This window comes from Anopheles bellator, chromosome 2 (genome assembly GCF_943735745.2).
Source record: "Anopheles bellator chromosome 2, idAnoBellAS_SP24_06.2, whole genome shotgun sequence".
Taxonomy (NCBI): Eukaryota; Metazoa; Arthropoda; class Insecta; order Diptera; family Culicidae; genus Anopheles; species Anopheles bellator.
The window spans coordinates 33666802-33679851 of record NC_071286.1 but is presented as its reverse complement, the minus strand read 5'-3'; the positions used below and the strand labels follow the sequence as shown (position 1 = coordinate 33679851).

At 46.3% G+C, this 13050-nt stretch overlaps 3 protein-coding genes across 6 annotated transcripts; 2 read left to right on the top strand and 1 right to left on the bottom strand.

Moving 5' to 3' along the window:
• The first annotated feature begins 33 nt into the window (after positions 1 to 33).
• Positions 34 to 2010, top strand: LOC131212690 (ATPase H(+)-transporting accessory protein 2). The gene is made up of 4 exons (XM_058206652.1): positions 34 to 166; positions 369 to 592; positions 652 to 1161; positions 1220 to 2010. The coding sequence occupies exons 1-4, from the start codon at positions 115 to 117 to the stop codon at positions 1406 to 1408; spliced, it is 975 nt and encodes a 324-aa protein (XP_058062635.1). The 5' UTR covers positions 34 to 114; the 3' UTR covers positions 1409 to 2010.
• A 177-nt stretch (positions 2011 to 2187) lies between these two features.
• Positions 2188 to 7510, top strand: LOC131208279 (LIM and senescent cell antigen-like-containing domain protein 1). Of its 4 annotated transcripts, XM_058200952.1 has the most exons (7): positions 2188 to 2343; positions 2591 to 2661; positions 5465 to 5584; positions 5672 to 5977; positions 6052 to 6310; positions 6464 to 6605; positions 6766 to 7510. In XM_058200952.1, exons 2-7 carry the CDS (start codon positions 2645 to 2647, stop codon positions 6963 to 6965), a joined length of 1044 nt encoding a protein of 347 aa, XP_058056935.1. In that variant the 5' UTR covers positions 2188 to 2343; positions 2591 to 2644; the 3' UTR covers positions 6966 to 7510. The 4 variants fall into 4 exon arrangements, with proteins under 4 accessions (XP_058056935.1, XP_058056937.1, XP_058056934.1 ...); XM_058200954.1 differs by lacking the exon at positions 2591 to 2661; XM_058200951.1 differs by lacking the exons at positions 2188 to 2343; positions 2591 to 2661 and adding an exon at positions 3944 to 4711.
• Positions 7511 to 8081: 571 nt separating this feature from the next.
• LOC131211340 (mucin-5AC-like) lies at positions 8082 to 13036 on the bottom strand. Its single transcript, XM_058204766.1, has one exon. It carries the CDS (start codon positions 13034 to 13036, stop codon positions 11702 to 11704), a length of 1335 nt encoding a protein of 444 aa, XP_058060749.1. The 3' UTR covers positions 8082 to 11701.
• Between the last annotated feature and the right edge of the window lie 14 nt (positions 13037 to 13050).

Genomic DNA, 13050 nt, shown 5'->3' with positions numbered 1-13050 from the left:
TCTGTGTCACGTGAGGAACACCCTGGAAAATGGAACAAAAATCAATGATAGCAAACGAAGAAAACGTCATATGATCAGAAGTGCAAAATCGGGAGACGACGAAGACTGCTAAGGATGGCCGAATTGTTGCGGACGATTTTCCTCGTTGTTGCGCTGTTTGCAGCTGGTAAGTTCCCAGGAAAGGGCAGAACAGATGGCGCGAAGGTATTCCTTCTACACATAGTGCCGAACACAACTCACTTATTGGCTTGTGGCGGAAAGTAAAATATAAACACTCTTGGCCCTAGTTATAACTGGCTCTCCCTGAAGGAACGGTTCGTCCTGCACAATTAATGGGTTTCTGTTCTACTTGTGATACCGTTTTGCAGCAAACTGCGATCAGTTATCGGTATTGCATTCGCCGAAGGCCGTCGAGTTCCGAGGTAACTCCCACCTGGATTCGGATTCCCTGCCAGATGTGTTTGCCGCTGCCCTTGGATATTCGGTCAGTCGCCCGACGGATTGGGACGGCATGGTTGTGAAGGACCCTTTCAATACGCCCGACGGAGCTGTTGTAGTGGTGGCCGAAGGTCTGGACTCCTTCTCTCTCAAGGTAGGTGGGGTCGTTAAGCCTTTAGAAATTGTCGATTTCATTTCGTTTGCCATGGGCAGGACGCACGGACCTACAAACTGGATGGCAACACGGGTTCCGTAGCTCTTAGTGAGCTCATGCAGAAAACGGCCGACCATCAAGTCGTTAGCTTCGAGGTGGATCTGAAAGATTCGTCGGACAGCTTCGCTACGCCATTGGGAACAGTTCAGCCGGACGACGAAGAATTTAGTCCGCAGCATCTGAAGCCTAAAGTGAACAAAGCGGATGCGGACTTTTTGCGCCAAGTTGCCTACGTTAATGGTCTTAGCGATCTGTTGGTAACGTCGACCGATCGAGTCCCTACCGTACATATCGTTCGCGTGTCCTTTGAGGCCTTGCTGGCTGCCCACGAGCACAACTCCGCTGCACTAGAGGAGGCCAGGAAGCTGTTCGCCACAACGCTCGAAGGATTGCAGACGGCCGCAGAAAAGGCGTTCGATGGTTCGGTGATTGTGGGACTGGTTACAGCCAGCGAAAAACCGCTGTCACGCTCAAAGCGACAGGCCCCAAAGCAGGAAGAGGAAGAAGATGTAACTATAGTACTGTGTGTAAATCGCGTCAATCAATTAACAAGTGTTTTTGTTTTAGGAAAACCCATTGAATTTGGCCAAGAAGTACAACGGAAATTACCCGGTGATCTTCAACATCATCCTCTGGTTCAGCGTGGTGCTGACTTTCTCGCTAATCGCTATTTCGATCGTGATCGGCACAATGGATCCGGGACGCGATTCTATCATCTATCGCATGACATCCACTAGAATGAAGAAGGATAACTAATTTCTGCTCGTCCGTTACGCGAGTCGCAAGACCATAGTTTAGAGGAAACAAACCAATCAATCCTCTCTGTAAAATAGTATCAGTGCCAGTGAAGAGCATCGCATCGTATCAATATCCACGACAAAAGTATTACAAATTCCTCACGACACTTCAATTGTCATCGGTCACCCTTTCGGGCTCGCTCGCACAACAAACGCAAACAATGGACCGATTCAGGCGAACAACGCCAAGAGACACCACTCATTGCAAGGCAATCGCAGGCTCTTCTATTCTTTCGTCGCAACAACATCGATGCTGGATGTGATCCTAGCTGCGTGCCAGACGAGTATACTTACGTTCTCTCCATAGTCAATGTTCCAAAAAACACCGAGCCAAGAGTAAGAGTTGGCGCTCGGAACAAACGAACGCACTGATTTGTTTTTACGTTGTTATTTGAGTTTCTGAGTATGGAGTTTCAAATAAAAGCAGATAACATTCCGTAGTTATCTATTGGACGAAAAGCGGATCGGCAACATTGAACCACGGGTCGAAGAAAGAATGGTACCGCGAGTTGGTTTGGTTTTGTAGTGAACTAGCTGTTCCCGGCGTGCGTCGAGAAAAAAAACGAGCTAATAAACTTTCTTTTATTTTTATAGATATGTAGATAAAAGATAAAACATTTTTGAATTCACTTAACGCACGCCTCTTTCACGAACAGGGTTCAAACAGCTTGGTGAGCTGTAATGTCAAAAAATGAATCCGAGAGCAGCTGTCAGTTACCAAACTTCCATCAAAGGAAACATTGGTGAACACTCACTCTGTGTTTAATTTGATTTTGTTTACTTTCCTTTTGCCTTGCAAAAATTGCCTTTTTATCAACCAGTAGACGCAATCGTTATCAAGTGCCTTATCAATAATTGCCGCGCAGAAAATCGCAAACGGTGGTGTGCGCTCAGGTAAACAGAATCATTGGTCCAGGTGCAGGCAGCGAGTGCGCTGGGGCGTTTGTGGCAGAAGTTATGCGCTGCATGAGCTCATCGCCTACTCTCGTGGGTTTCGTAGTTTCGGACCGTACGATTGACTATCCGGTTCAAGGCCGCTACACCATTTAATTATGAATTTCGATACTTTCGATGCCATATGCACCTACCATCTGCATTTTGTGAGAGCCATAAACTGATCGCCACCATTGTCATTTTTCAGTCCACCTCCTGAAAAAGGGTTATTTTCGAACTGCTGTGTAACCGTACTTAGAGTATGCCTCCAGTTGCAGGGTAAGCCTTTATTCGTGGGACGATCCCAATCTATCGGTGTTTGGAGTTACTGAAGGGTTTATGAGCTAACAGAGTCAATAATCCGTAAGGAATCGATCGCCCGTTCTCAAAGATATTAGTTGTCGCTGTTGGTGTACACTCATTGATCCAAAAATAGCTGCGATTTTCGTTAAAATCGTAGTTCCACTGAGAGCGTTTCGCGAGCCGATCGATTCGTTTGGGAAACAGTCCCTCTGTTGCGCAAACTAGCTCTTCAAACTCACATTCATAACTTCGAACGCTCGTATCTTATCTTGCTATCAATGTGTAGACATTTTAGTAGCTTTGCGCCATGTAATCTCCATAGATAATTTTCACAATAACACTGTTCTGTTGTCTGCTGTCGCTGGAAACATAAATTCTGCTTCACTAAGCATACCGACTCAAATTAATATTTAAATTATATCACTGCGTATAGCAAATGTATATCACTGAAATATCGCAAATTATTGTACATAAGAGTTTGGTTCGGGAACACGCTTGCGGCAATTGATAAAAAATATTGAAACAGATATAGTGAACAGTCGCTCGCAGTATCTACAAATATCCCCAGTAGTTTTATACAAAAAACAACTTTTGAGTTACTCGCAAACCCGCCCGAGTATGTATTGCTAGAAAAGCAATACATAAACTGTGTCTTAAACTTGTGCAACACTGAAACATGAATGCACTGAGCGATGGCAGGGCAGGCAGCGGCCATGCCCGTAACAGGCTCCCGTTCTTAGGTGGTTATTTCCATAAAAGGCGCAACCCGCAGTTCTTTCCGTACTTTCTCTTCCACCTCATGAAATAGTTTCCCGGTGCAAAAAGTTGTCGAAGAACCAGTACCGGGCTTATTTGGCCGACGACGAGAAGAACCGCATCAGCTTTTGTCCTCTTTTCGAGACTACGATTCACAGCAGAAAAGCGCACATCACACGAGACGAGTCGCTGTGTAAATTGGCATCACCCTGCGCGGAATAACCGACGGGGGTTGGCGGTTGAGACCATTCTTCTGGTTCTGTCACCACGGAAAGACGTGCCATCTCTGCTGTAGCTCGTCTTTATCGTCGTCGTGAGTGAATAAATTTTTTCGTCACTCGAGACTCGCGAAGTGCGAACCCATTTCTGCGTACATCTTGGTGCACTGTTTGCTACTTTTATGTGGCATTTTTATCGGCCAACCAACAAAGCTCCGAACCATCACCACGACGCTACTCACCGGGCTTTGGGGATTAGTGATTTGAAGTCGGAACGAGTTACGGAGTTCGGATTGTGAATTGCGCGGCTCAGTTCGACGAGTGACGTTGTACGAGCAACGACGGCTAGAACTGTATTCCGCGGCCGCGAATACTTGTTAAGTGGTCACGTTACGATTTGCCATGAGTGCACTGAAACTGAAACCTCTGGAAGATTCAAACCTCTACAAACGTCGCGCGACGTCGAAAGAAAATCTGATACATCCGGGAGGCTTGGGCAGCGCAGAACCAACGTCGATGGCGGCCGAGTTTTCCATGCTACAGTCACCGACGGCCGCAACGAAGCCATCGTATATTGGCAGTTATCCAACTCCGGCACAACTGGAATGCTACTATCAGCAACCGAAGTCACCGATAACGGTTCAACCGGCGGGGGCCACGGGTAGTTCACAAACACCCAGCAGAAGCACTAATGTGTTGGTGCCACAGGGTTTGCCGCCCGGGCCGGGAACGCTGACGCCAGCAGTTTCTACGGGGCCAAGCAAACATCCTTACTACAGCAATTCAACGGGAACCGTGCCACACAGCGCCAATCGGGCAACCGGTCCGCCGCAGAGTGGAGTTTATCAAAACGTTTTGGGTGGTCGGCCTGAACCAATTGAAAAGTCGCTCGTTCCATCTGGTGGTGGCGCTGGAGGCAATCTTTCGATTCCACCGGTTCAGCAGAGAGCGTACCAGAACCTTCCGTTCCCGTCTTTACCGCAAACACCGGACACGCCGGGCAAAAGGATGGAATCGAGAGAACAGTTTGGCAGAACACACCTGCAGTCGGTGTCCGGGTTAGTCGTTTCCGCTTAAGTTGTACTACATTGCGTGAACCGGAACGCCGAAATCAGACAAACTGGCAGCAAAAAGGGACCTCCCTGGGACCTTGTTCGCACACTGTACACATTGCTTGGGTAGTGGTTGTGTTACAAAACGATAATAATTGCGCCACGGTGACGGATCCCAAGTGACTAATCGGAGGGAGGCCTTTTGGAACGGTGTACCCTCTGTCGCTAATGCGAAAATTCGGATAACTTAATGATTCCCTCGATTAAAATAGGTTTAACTTAAAATGCAGGATGGGGAGTCCATTGTAGGTGATGTTTGAATACTCATTGACTCATGCCGGACGGTTGGCTGGGGGCATTAGATTAGATTTTTTGATATTGATTTTTCCGGTTCATGCTGATACGATACGATTGAAAGATGTGTAAATATGTAAAATTAAAGCTAATGGTCAATAAGTTATTTCCTTTAGATCGATTTCATTATCAATATCCATGATTATTTCGAGATTCCTTTGTCCGTTACCCTATTCTTGTAGCTTTTTGTGCGTCGTGTAAACATGTTTAAAGTATAATGTGAATGCTTTCTCGAGAGGTTGAGGAAGGTATTACTAATATGTTGGGTGCGGTTCTTTGGTTCGATTGGCTCGTGTATAATTCTATTTCCTCGCTTGTTTGTAGCCCGTCCTGCAAACCTGATCCTTTTCGACATTCAAGCACGTTTTCATGCTCCGTCTCTGCTCCTACCCATTTCAGCGTAACCGCCACCAACATGTCGCTTGATACCATGCACTGCACCCGGTGCGATGAAGGGTTCGAGCCACACGAACGCATCGTCAACTCGAATGGTCAGCTCTGGCACACACAATGCTTTGTGTAAGTAATGCGTTCGTAATACGTGATATTTTTTCCGCGCTGTATGCCGCACATAATGTAATCATGCCCCTGTGTCTACAACCGTAGGTGTGCCCAGTGTTTCCGCCAATTCCAAGACGGCATCTTCTACGAGTTCGAGGGTCGCAAGTACTGCGAAAAGGACTTCCATATACTCTTTGCGCCATGTTGCAACAAGTGCAACAATTTCGTCATCGGGCGCGTCATCAAGGCAATGGCGGCCAACTGGCATCCGCAGTGTTTCACCTGCGAGCTGTGCAGCGTTCCGTTAGCGGATTCGGGTTTCATTCGCAACCAGAACCGGGCTCTCTGTCACGATTGCAATCGCCACGTGAAGAACTCTGAAACCAACACGCACACTTGCAACAAGTGCCAGTAAGTGTACGACCGGGGCCAGTCTCTAATCTCACAGTCGCACTAACTCTCTTGACTTTCGTATGCGCACACAGCGGTAATATCGAGGGAAAACCTTTGCGTTTCCGAGGCGAGGTCTATCATGGATATCATTTCAATTGCACTGCTTGCGGCACGGAGCTGGATTCGACAGCCCGAGAGGTGAAGAACCGTAGCGGGTACGCGGCCAATGATATGAACGAGCTGTACTGTTTGCGGTGCCATGACCGAATGGGCATCCCCATTTGTGGTGCCTGCCGTCGACCGATCGAGGAGCGTGTTGTTACAGCACTCGGAAAGCACTGGCATGTTGAGGTAGTAACCGTTTCGTTTGATATCCATATTCATACTCATGCTCAAAATACCTTACTCATATTGAAGAAAACAGCTCGGCTGTTCTCCACCTGAATTTATTTTGGTATGTTAGCGGTGACTTCAATTTTACATAATCCTTTTTTCGTTTCCCAGCATTTCGTGTGCGCCAAATGCGAGAAGCCTTTCCTTGGCCATCGTCACTACGAGAAACGTGGGCTGGCGTACTGCGAGACCCACTATCACCAGCTGTTCGGCAATCTGTGCTTCGTGTGTAACCAAGTGATCGCCGGTGACGGTAAGTTTTTCGCCGATCAACCATGTCCGGTTGTCGCCGTTACTGATGCTGTATTCTATTCATTTGTTGACCACTTATTTATTATTATTACTTATTATTATTATTATTATTATTTATTTATTATTATTATTACTTATTATTTTGTTTCTGGGTGGTGTAGTTTTTACGGCGCTCAACAAGGCCTGGTGCGTACATCACTTTTCGTGCTCGATCTGCGACCAGAAGCTGGACCAGAAGTCCAAATTCTTCGAATACGACGAAAAGCCGGTCTGCAAAAAGTGCTACGAGCGTTTCCCGCCCGAGCTTCGCCGTCGGCTGCGCATTTCACACGAAAATACTCTCAAAAAGGCAGGCCCCTAAGCAGAAGAAAAGTGTGCCGTGCATATCGATTCTCCCCTATCGAGGGGTCAAAAGTTTATCAACTGTGCCAACGTAAAAGCGTCAAATGGAATTGTATTGTCTCAAGGGACCTACGAACGATTTATTTAACTTTCTATTAATTACGAGTACTTTGACTCACAAACACTAACAAACACGATGTTACAAAGCGAGCATGTCTGTACAAGAACAAAACGCGCAACGTCCGATTTGTTTTCTGTTCAGATAAGATTGTACGAGTCTCCTTGTGCTCTTAGCTGCGCGGAAACAATAGAACCAGTACAGAAACAATACAACAACAAATTGCGCCAATTTTCTCACGTCACTAAGTGATCATGTTAATTTTTGAAACACGTTTTACATACTTCTTAACGAAAACGATGATCGTAGTGGATTTCTTTCAACGTATTTGTTACTGGCCCCTAACGCTCTAACAACCTCAAGTAACGTGTATCCAGTGTGTGCCTTTTTAAAACAATATGTATTATGTAATATGTATGGAGCGTGAATAAATCAATACTATTTTTAACACCAAGCTCAACGTCGTTGCGATTAATGGAGAAAAAGTAAAGACAGTGTTGGATAAGCTACTGTTCGTTTTTGTTTGTTTCAGTGGCAAACGATAGGGAATTTTAGTTTGAAAAGTAAACATGATGGCATGATTGTCTGTTCTTCCATGATTGTATAAAAAGGTTTTGTCATATTTAAACCTCAGCCGGGAGTTAGTCCTACTTCCTATTCTTAGAATCAACACTGGTGCTGATTCAATAAATGGTTGCAGGAGTTTGTTTGAATTCCACTCACTGGCCATCAATCAAAATATTTCCAACACATATTCATGAAATGATTTTCGCTCAAATATTTTTTTAGTATTGTATTTTTGTCAAACAGGAAACTAAAGCAAACTAAAGCTTAAGTAGCATTGTTTATGCATACGTTAAGGCGTATGATCAATTAAGAACCCTTGTATTTCTAGCTACCATTCCTTGCAACGGAGCACTTACCTGCACAACATTGGTACCAGTTCCCCACCATCGCGAACAATCGTTGACTGTTTCCACATTTTTCCTTTTACATTTCTCGTTTTTCATACGTTCTTATTTTTTATTTTTTACTTTTTTATCGTTTATAATCACATATGAAGCCATCGTACTAAATTTACTTATCATTTTTTGTTTGTTTGCTGTGGTTTAGTTTTTGTGTTTGTTTCTTCGCTTCGCTTATGTCTTCCGTTTGATGTTTTCTATTTCTGCTTAGTGCGCTTGTCTTAACACACTTTTTTTTAACTTCCTTACTTCGGTTTTACATTATTTACTACCGCCTGTTTGCTTCTTCTAACGAACTATGCTTTAATCCACCAGTTTTCCGGTTTTTATTAACCATCTCTTCCGTATTCAATTCATTCTCGGTTTTCTTTTTCCGATAAACACATAAAAAATAACGAAACCTTGCTCTTTTGTCCTCATACATACACAAACACATACACACACACACACACACGCCACTGCACAGTTGTACGCTCTTTTGGCGCTCACCTAATAGTAACCACTATTCCGATTTGGCGAAATGTGAATGGATCAGAGGACACTTTTCCGCTTACTCCATGCGTACGCTGCGCCTACTTTAGCCCCAATTCGTATTCCGGCACGCTCGTTTGGGCCTTCCTCCACAGTCTCGACGCTCTGGACGCTCCGCACTCGCAAAGGGTTTACTAATGCGCACCAAAACATTGTGCTCTTGTCAATCGATGCGATACGTCCACATTCTTCCTGCGACGCACACTTAATATTATGTAACAACAAAGTTACAAAAAATGAAGTGAAAAAAACCTTCATTACTAACTTCCGACCATATTTTATGTATACTACTTTATGATTATTGCCTTCATGGATCGCACGGTATTCAAGTGTCGCAGTGTAGTGAGACGACGCCAACGACCAAGTGTCGTGCGCAGCTTACTAAGTTTGTATCATCAGCCCCACGAGAGCGCCGCTATCAGCAGAAGCTAACCGGAGACGAAACTAGTGAATCTTTTACGGGAGTCGCAGGAAGTTTCTGCGACCCCCGGCCGAAATCGCGTATTCAGTAGCTGCCGCGGGTCGTCGGAGGACACTCTCGGGGCGGTGTGTCATCTAAAACCATCTGTTTCAAACACTTTGAATTCACCGTTTATCATTTCTTTTTCACTATGTTACATACATCACATTCTCGCTCATGGAAAAGATGGGATCGCTCCATTACATCATTCCGTTCCATTAATCATTCCTTCCTTCCGCAGGCAAAACAAAACAAAAACGCTTGTTCTTTTATCGATTTCCTTTATATCTCGTATTTTCATTTTATATGCGCAGCGCGTCCACGGTCGCTGCTGCTGAATATCGATATTGCTGATCGATGCACATTTGTTGATGTTTTAAAACGAACATAATAGAAGATGTTTTTGTTGGTTGTGGTGGTGGTGGTCTTCTTCGTGGCAAAAAAAACTAAACTAAACGCTTAACCGTTAAAGAATACATTAATGAATAGCATGAAAAAGAACTAATAATAGGAGGATCCACGTGTGGGAGGAAATGTACATTTGTGATTCGCCCCTTGTCGCCTTTTCCAACGATTCCCCCTTTCTGCCATCCTTTCCATCTACAAAATTCCCCCATATCAATTCCCCACTTGTGGCGGCGGCGGCGGGAGAGCGGCCATTGCTTTGCGTTCGCGATTCGATTCGATTCCGGTTTAGATATTTTGTTATTTCTGTAACGGCAGGTGGAATAAGCCACGCACCAATGACTCTATCGCTTTATTTCGTTCATCCTGTTTCTACATTCAAGCACTCTTACACTGCATACTGTTATGCGCTAACACACATCGGCCCCTTTGTTGTTACTGATCCCTGCTTCGGAAATCGCTTTTATTTGGGAATGCAATTTGGTTAACGGAAACCAGACAACGAGAAAAATCACACGGAACGGAAGCCAAGTATAATTTTGGGGACCCCATCATGGTTCCAGGGTTTTACCACCAGTACTACACTCTACGTACCAATGTGTAGTGGTTTGAATGCCAAGTATTTCATTTTATCACTTTTGCTAAACCTTCGAGAAACAAACTAATGTGCCAAAAGCCTCCCGTATGTGTGGTTTGCTGTAGAAGCACCGATGGACAGAGAGTACTGAAAGCTTCGTCCAAAGCTTCGCAAGACTCTCTGGTTGGCTGGTTGGCTAGTGTTGGTTTGCTTTGAGTTCATTTGAAACACAAAAACCGAGGCAAATTGGCCAACGTTCCGCGCCACTATCTCTCTCTCTTGCGTTTCTGTTCACTTTCGAATGCTTGTTGTTTTCTCTAAACAAATTTGAAGCCAGTTCCGGTTGCATCTTGATCTTGGATATTATCATCTGGTCGATGGCCTTGCGTCTGAGAATGACACTGCCGCACAAACACACGCGCACAGATATGAAAAGTTTCCTCGCCTGACCGCCTCTCTTCTAATTCGTCTCTGCGTCTTCTAAGCCGCAACAACCATCAGCACTGATCGTTTCCCCTTGTTAATCATGTCCACAGTTTGTCCTTTTAGTAGCTTTCAATACACCCAGCGGCGCAACTTGAGCGTTCTCTTTTTCTCTCTCTCTCTATCTCTCGGTATTGTATGCTGTGCTGCATTTGTGTTGTGATATTATCATTTCCCATTTGCTATTTCCTACTCCTTTCCTCGCTTAAAAACTTTGTTGTTTCATTTTGTTTTACGTTTAGCTTACGCTTTCTCGCATCATTTGCGTTTTGTTTTTCCTTCTTTGTCATATTACTAATTAATTAATATATTAGCTAACACGTACTGACGAAAAAATATCACATTGCATAAATTATTTTTAACGCACATCAACTGAAATGAAACAACAAAAGAAACAACAACCCGAAACGGCGCGAGCCAGCCCCCACCCGGTGGGTGGAGGACACAGAGTAGTTGCTGGTGATTGTATTAATGCTTTACGAAAAGATAATGTTGTCTGAATGGACGACCAACGATCCAGCTGTCCCTGTGTGCCTGTACGTGGGCGTGTGTGGGTGCGTGATTTGCAAGACAAGGAGCTCATGTCAAAAAGGTCGAGCACAGCTCTCCCTCGGCAATCTCAAGACGTCGAGAAGACGGTGGTGGTAGTTCCTGTTCAGTTAAGGCGCGCTGCCGCCGCGCAAAAAGTCGGAATGCCGAGTTCCGAACCCTGTGGAACGTGCTCCCGAAGCAAAGCGAGCAAAAGATGTGGCCACGGGGTGGTTGAAGGAGGAAGGATAGGTTCTTTTCCTTCTACAAACAGTATTTGTCTACTTGTTTTCACTAACATTACTCTTTATTAACATGAGAACATAAGATGCGCTTTTCTGGCCCCTCTCCGTCACACTCTCCCTTGCTTCCTCTACCAGCAGCGGGTTGCTTCGCTAAACTAACTGTACCGTCACACGACGGATTTGGAATTTACAAAGAATGGGCGGTTTTTTTTTTGGCGGCGAAGTGTGATATACAATTTAGTGTCAATCTGCTCACTGAAAACTGTGTCACCAAATGACTAAATATTAACAGGGAGGACAGGAAATACGGATTTTGGGGGAATGAAGACTCCCGAAATTGTTTCATCACCATTTAAGTGCTTCCGGAACCTGGCAGTACACACATTCCCACACACGCGCGCGCGCACACATACGACTGTATGCAACCAGCGGTGTCTGCCCTTTTACCAAGGGTTGGTTTCGAGTGCTGCGCAACTACTGTTGCCGCTCTCACCACCGTTTAACTGCTGATTGGCGATAGAGTTGTTGTTGCTGATCACAGCGGCGGGCGCGGCACTAGCTTCTTCCTCGCCACAACCGCCGTTAGCTGTCGGTGACATGATCTGACGTCTCAACTGAGAATGGAGGTGATGGTGATGGTGATGATGATGATGGTGATGTTGCGCCAATTGGGGTGCCTGCTGCACACCTCCTCTGCGGTGGGTGCTGCTGGTGCTGAGAAACTGTTTCAAATGGCTGTTGTTGCTCTGCAGTGGTGGTGGCGGTAGCTGCTGCTGCTTATGAGGTGATGCCGGTGAAAATGGCTCACTAATCGACGGTGACGATGGTGGTTGGACTGTCAAAACTTCGCCGGCAGCAGTGCCGGTGCCCAATTCCAACTGCTGACGCAGTTGGGAAAAGCTGTTGTTGTTACTGGCGTGGTGTTGGTGTTGCTGTGACGACTGCTGCTGGTGGTGGAGATTGAGAGAAGCAGCAGTGCCGATGGTATTTGGATTCGAATTCCGACCGATCGTGGCCACCGTTACTGCGTCTGCTACGGCGGCAGCAACAGCATTCGCCAAACCAGCAGCGATATCGTTCACAACGCTCACGATAGGTGGCGCTTTCGATCGCAGAATGCCCGTAGGCATGGCGATCGGGACCACTAGCGTACGCGCCATTTCGCCTCCTTCGTCACTCGCCTTCAGCTGCAGCTCTTCGTCCTGGCCATCGATCTGGCGATCTAACGTAGACGACGATGACGATGGTGCGGATGCGATCTTGCCACTGCTCTTCAGGTGAGTGATCAATAGGGACGACGTTGCTGCTGCCGCTGACGATTGAACTACGGTAGGTGGCGCCGTCGGTGAGGGATGTGCTGATAAGGAGATGGGCAGCAGCTGTGGTTGTTGCTGCCAGTTGCTGGCCGATGTGCTGCGAGCCGGTGCCGGTTGTGAAGAAGACGGAGAGGACGACCTGCCTCCTCTTGGGGCTCGCAGACCCACAATGCCTGTCTGCTGCAGTAGCAACGGAGACGTGGATGGTGGTGATGCGGCTGAGGACATCAATGCTGCTGCTAGTGCCGGTGCGGCTGCCGAGGACGTAGGAGAAACTGTCGATGATAGTGATGCTGCTGCTGCGGCTGCCATTGCCGTCAATGACGCGGTGGTGGTGGTGCTGATGATTCCGGATGACAACGATGGTGGCGGTGACGACGACGACGACGATACAGAGGCGGGCTGTGGCTGGATCGTAGGAATCGGGAGCGCAGCTGGTGGGGGTGACGGCGATGTTGACATCACGGCATTTACGG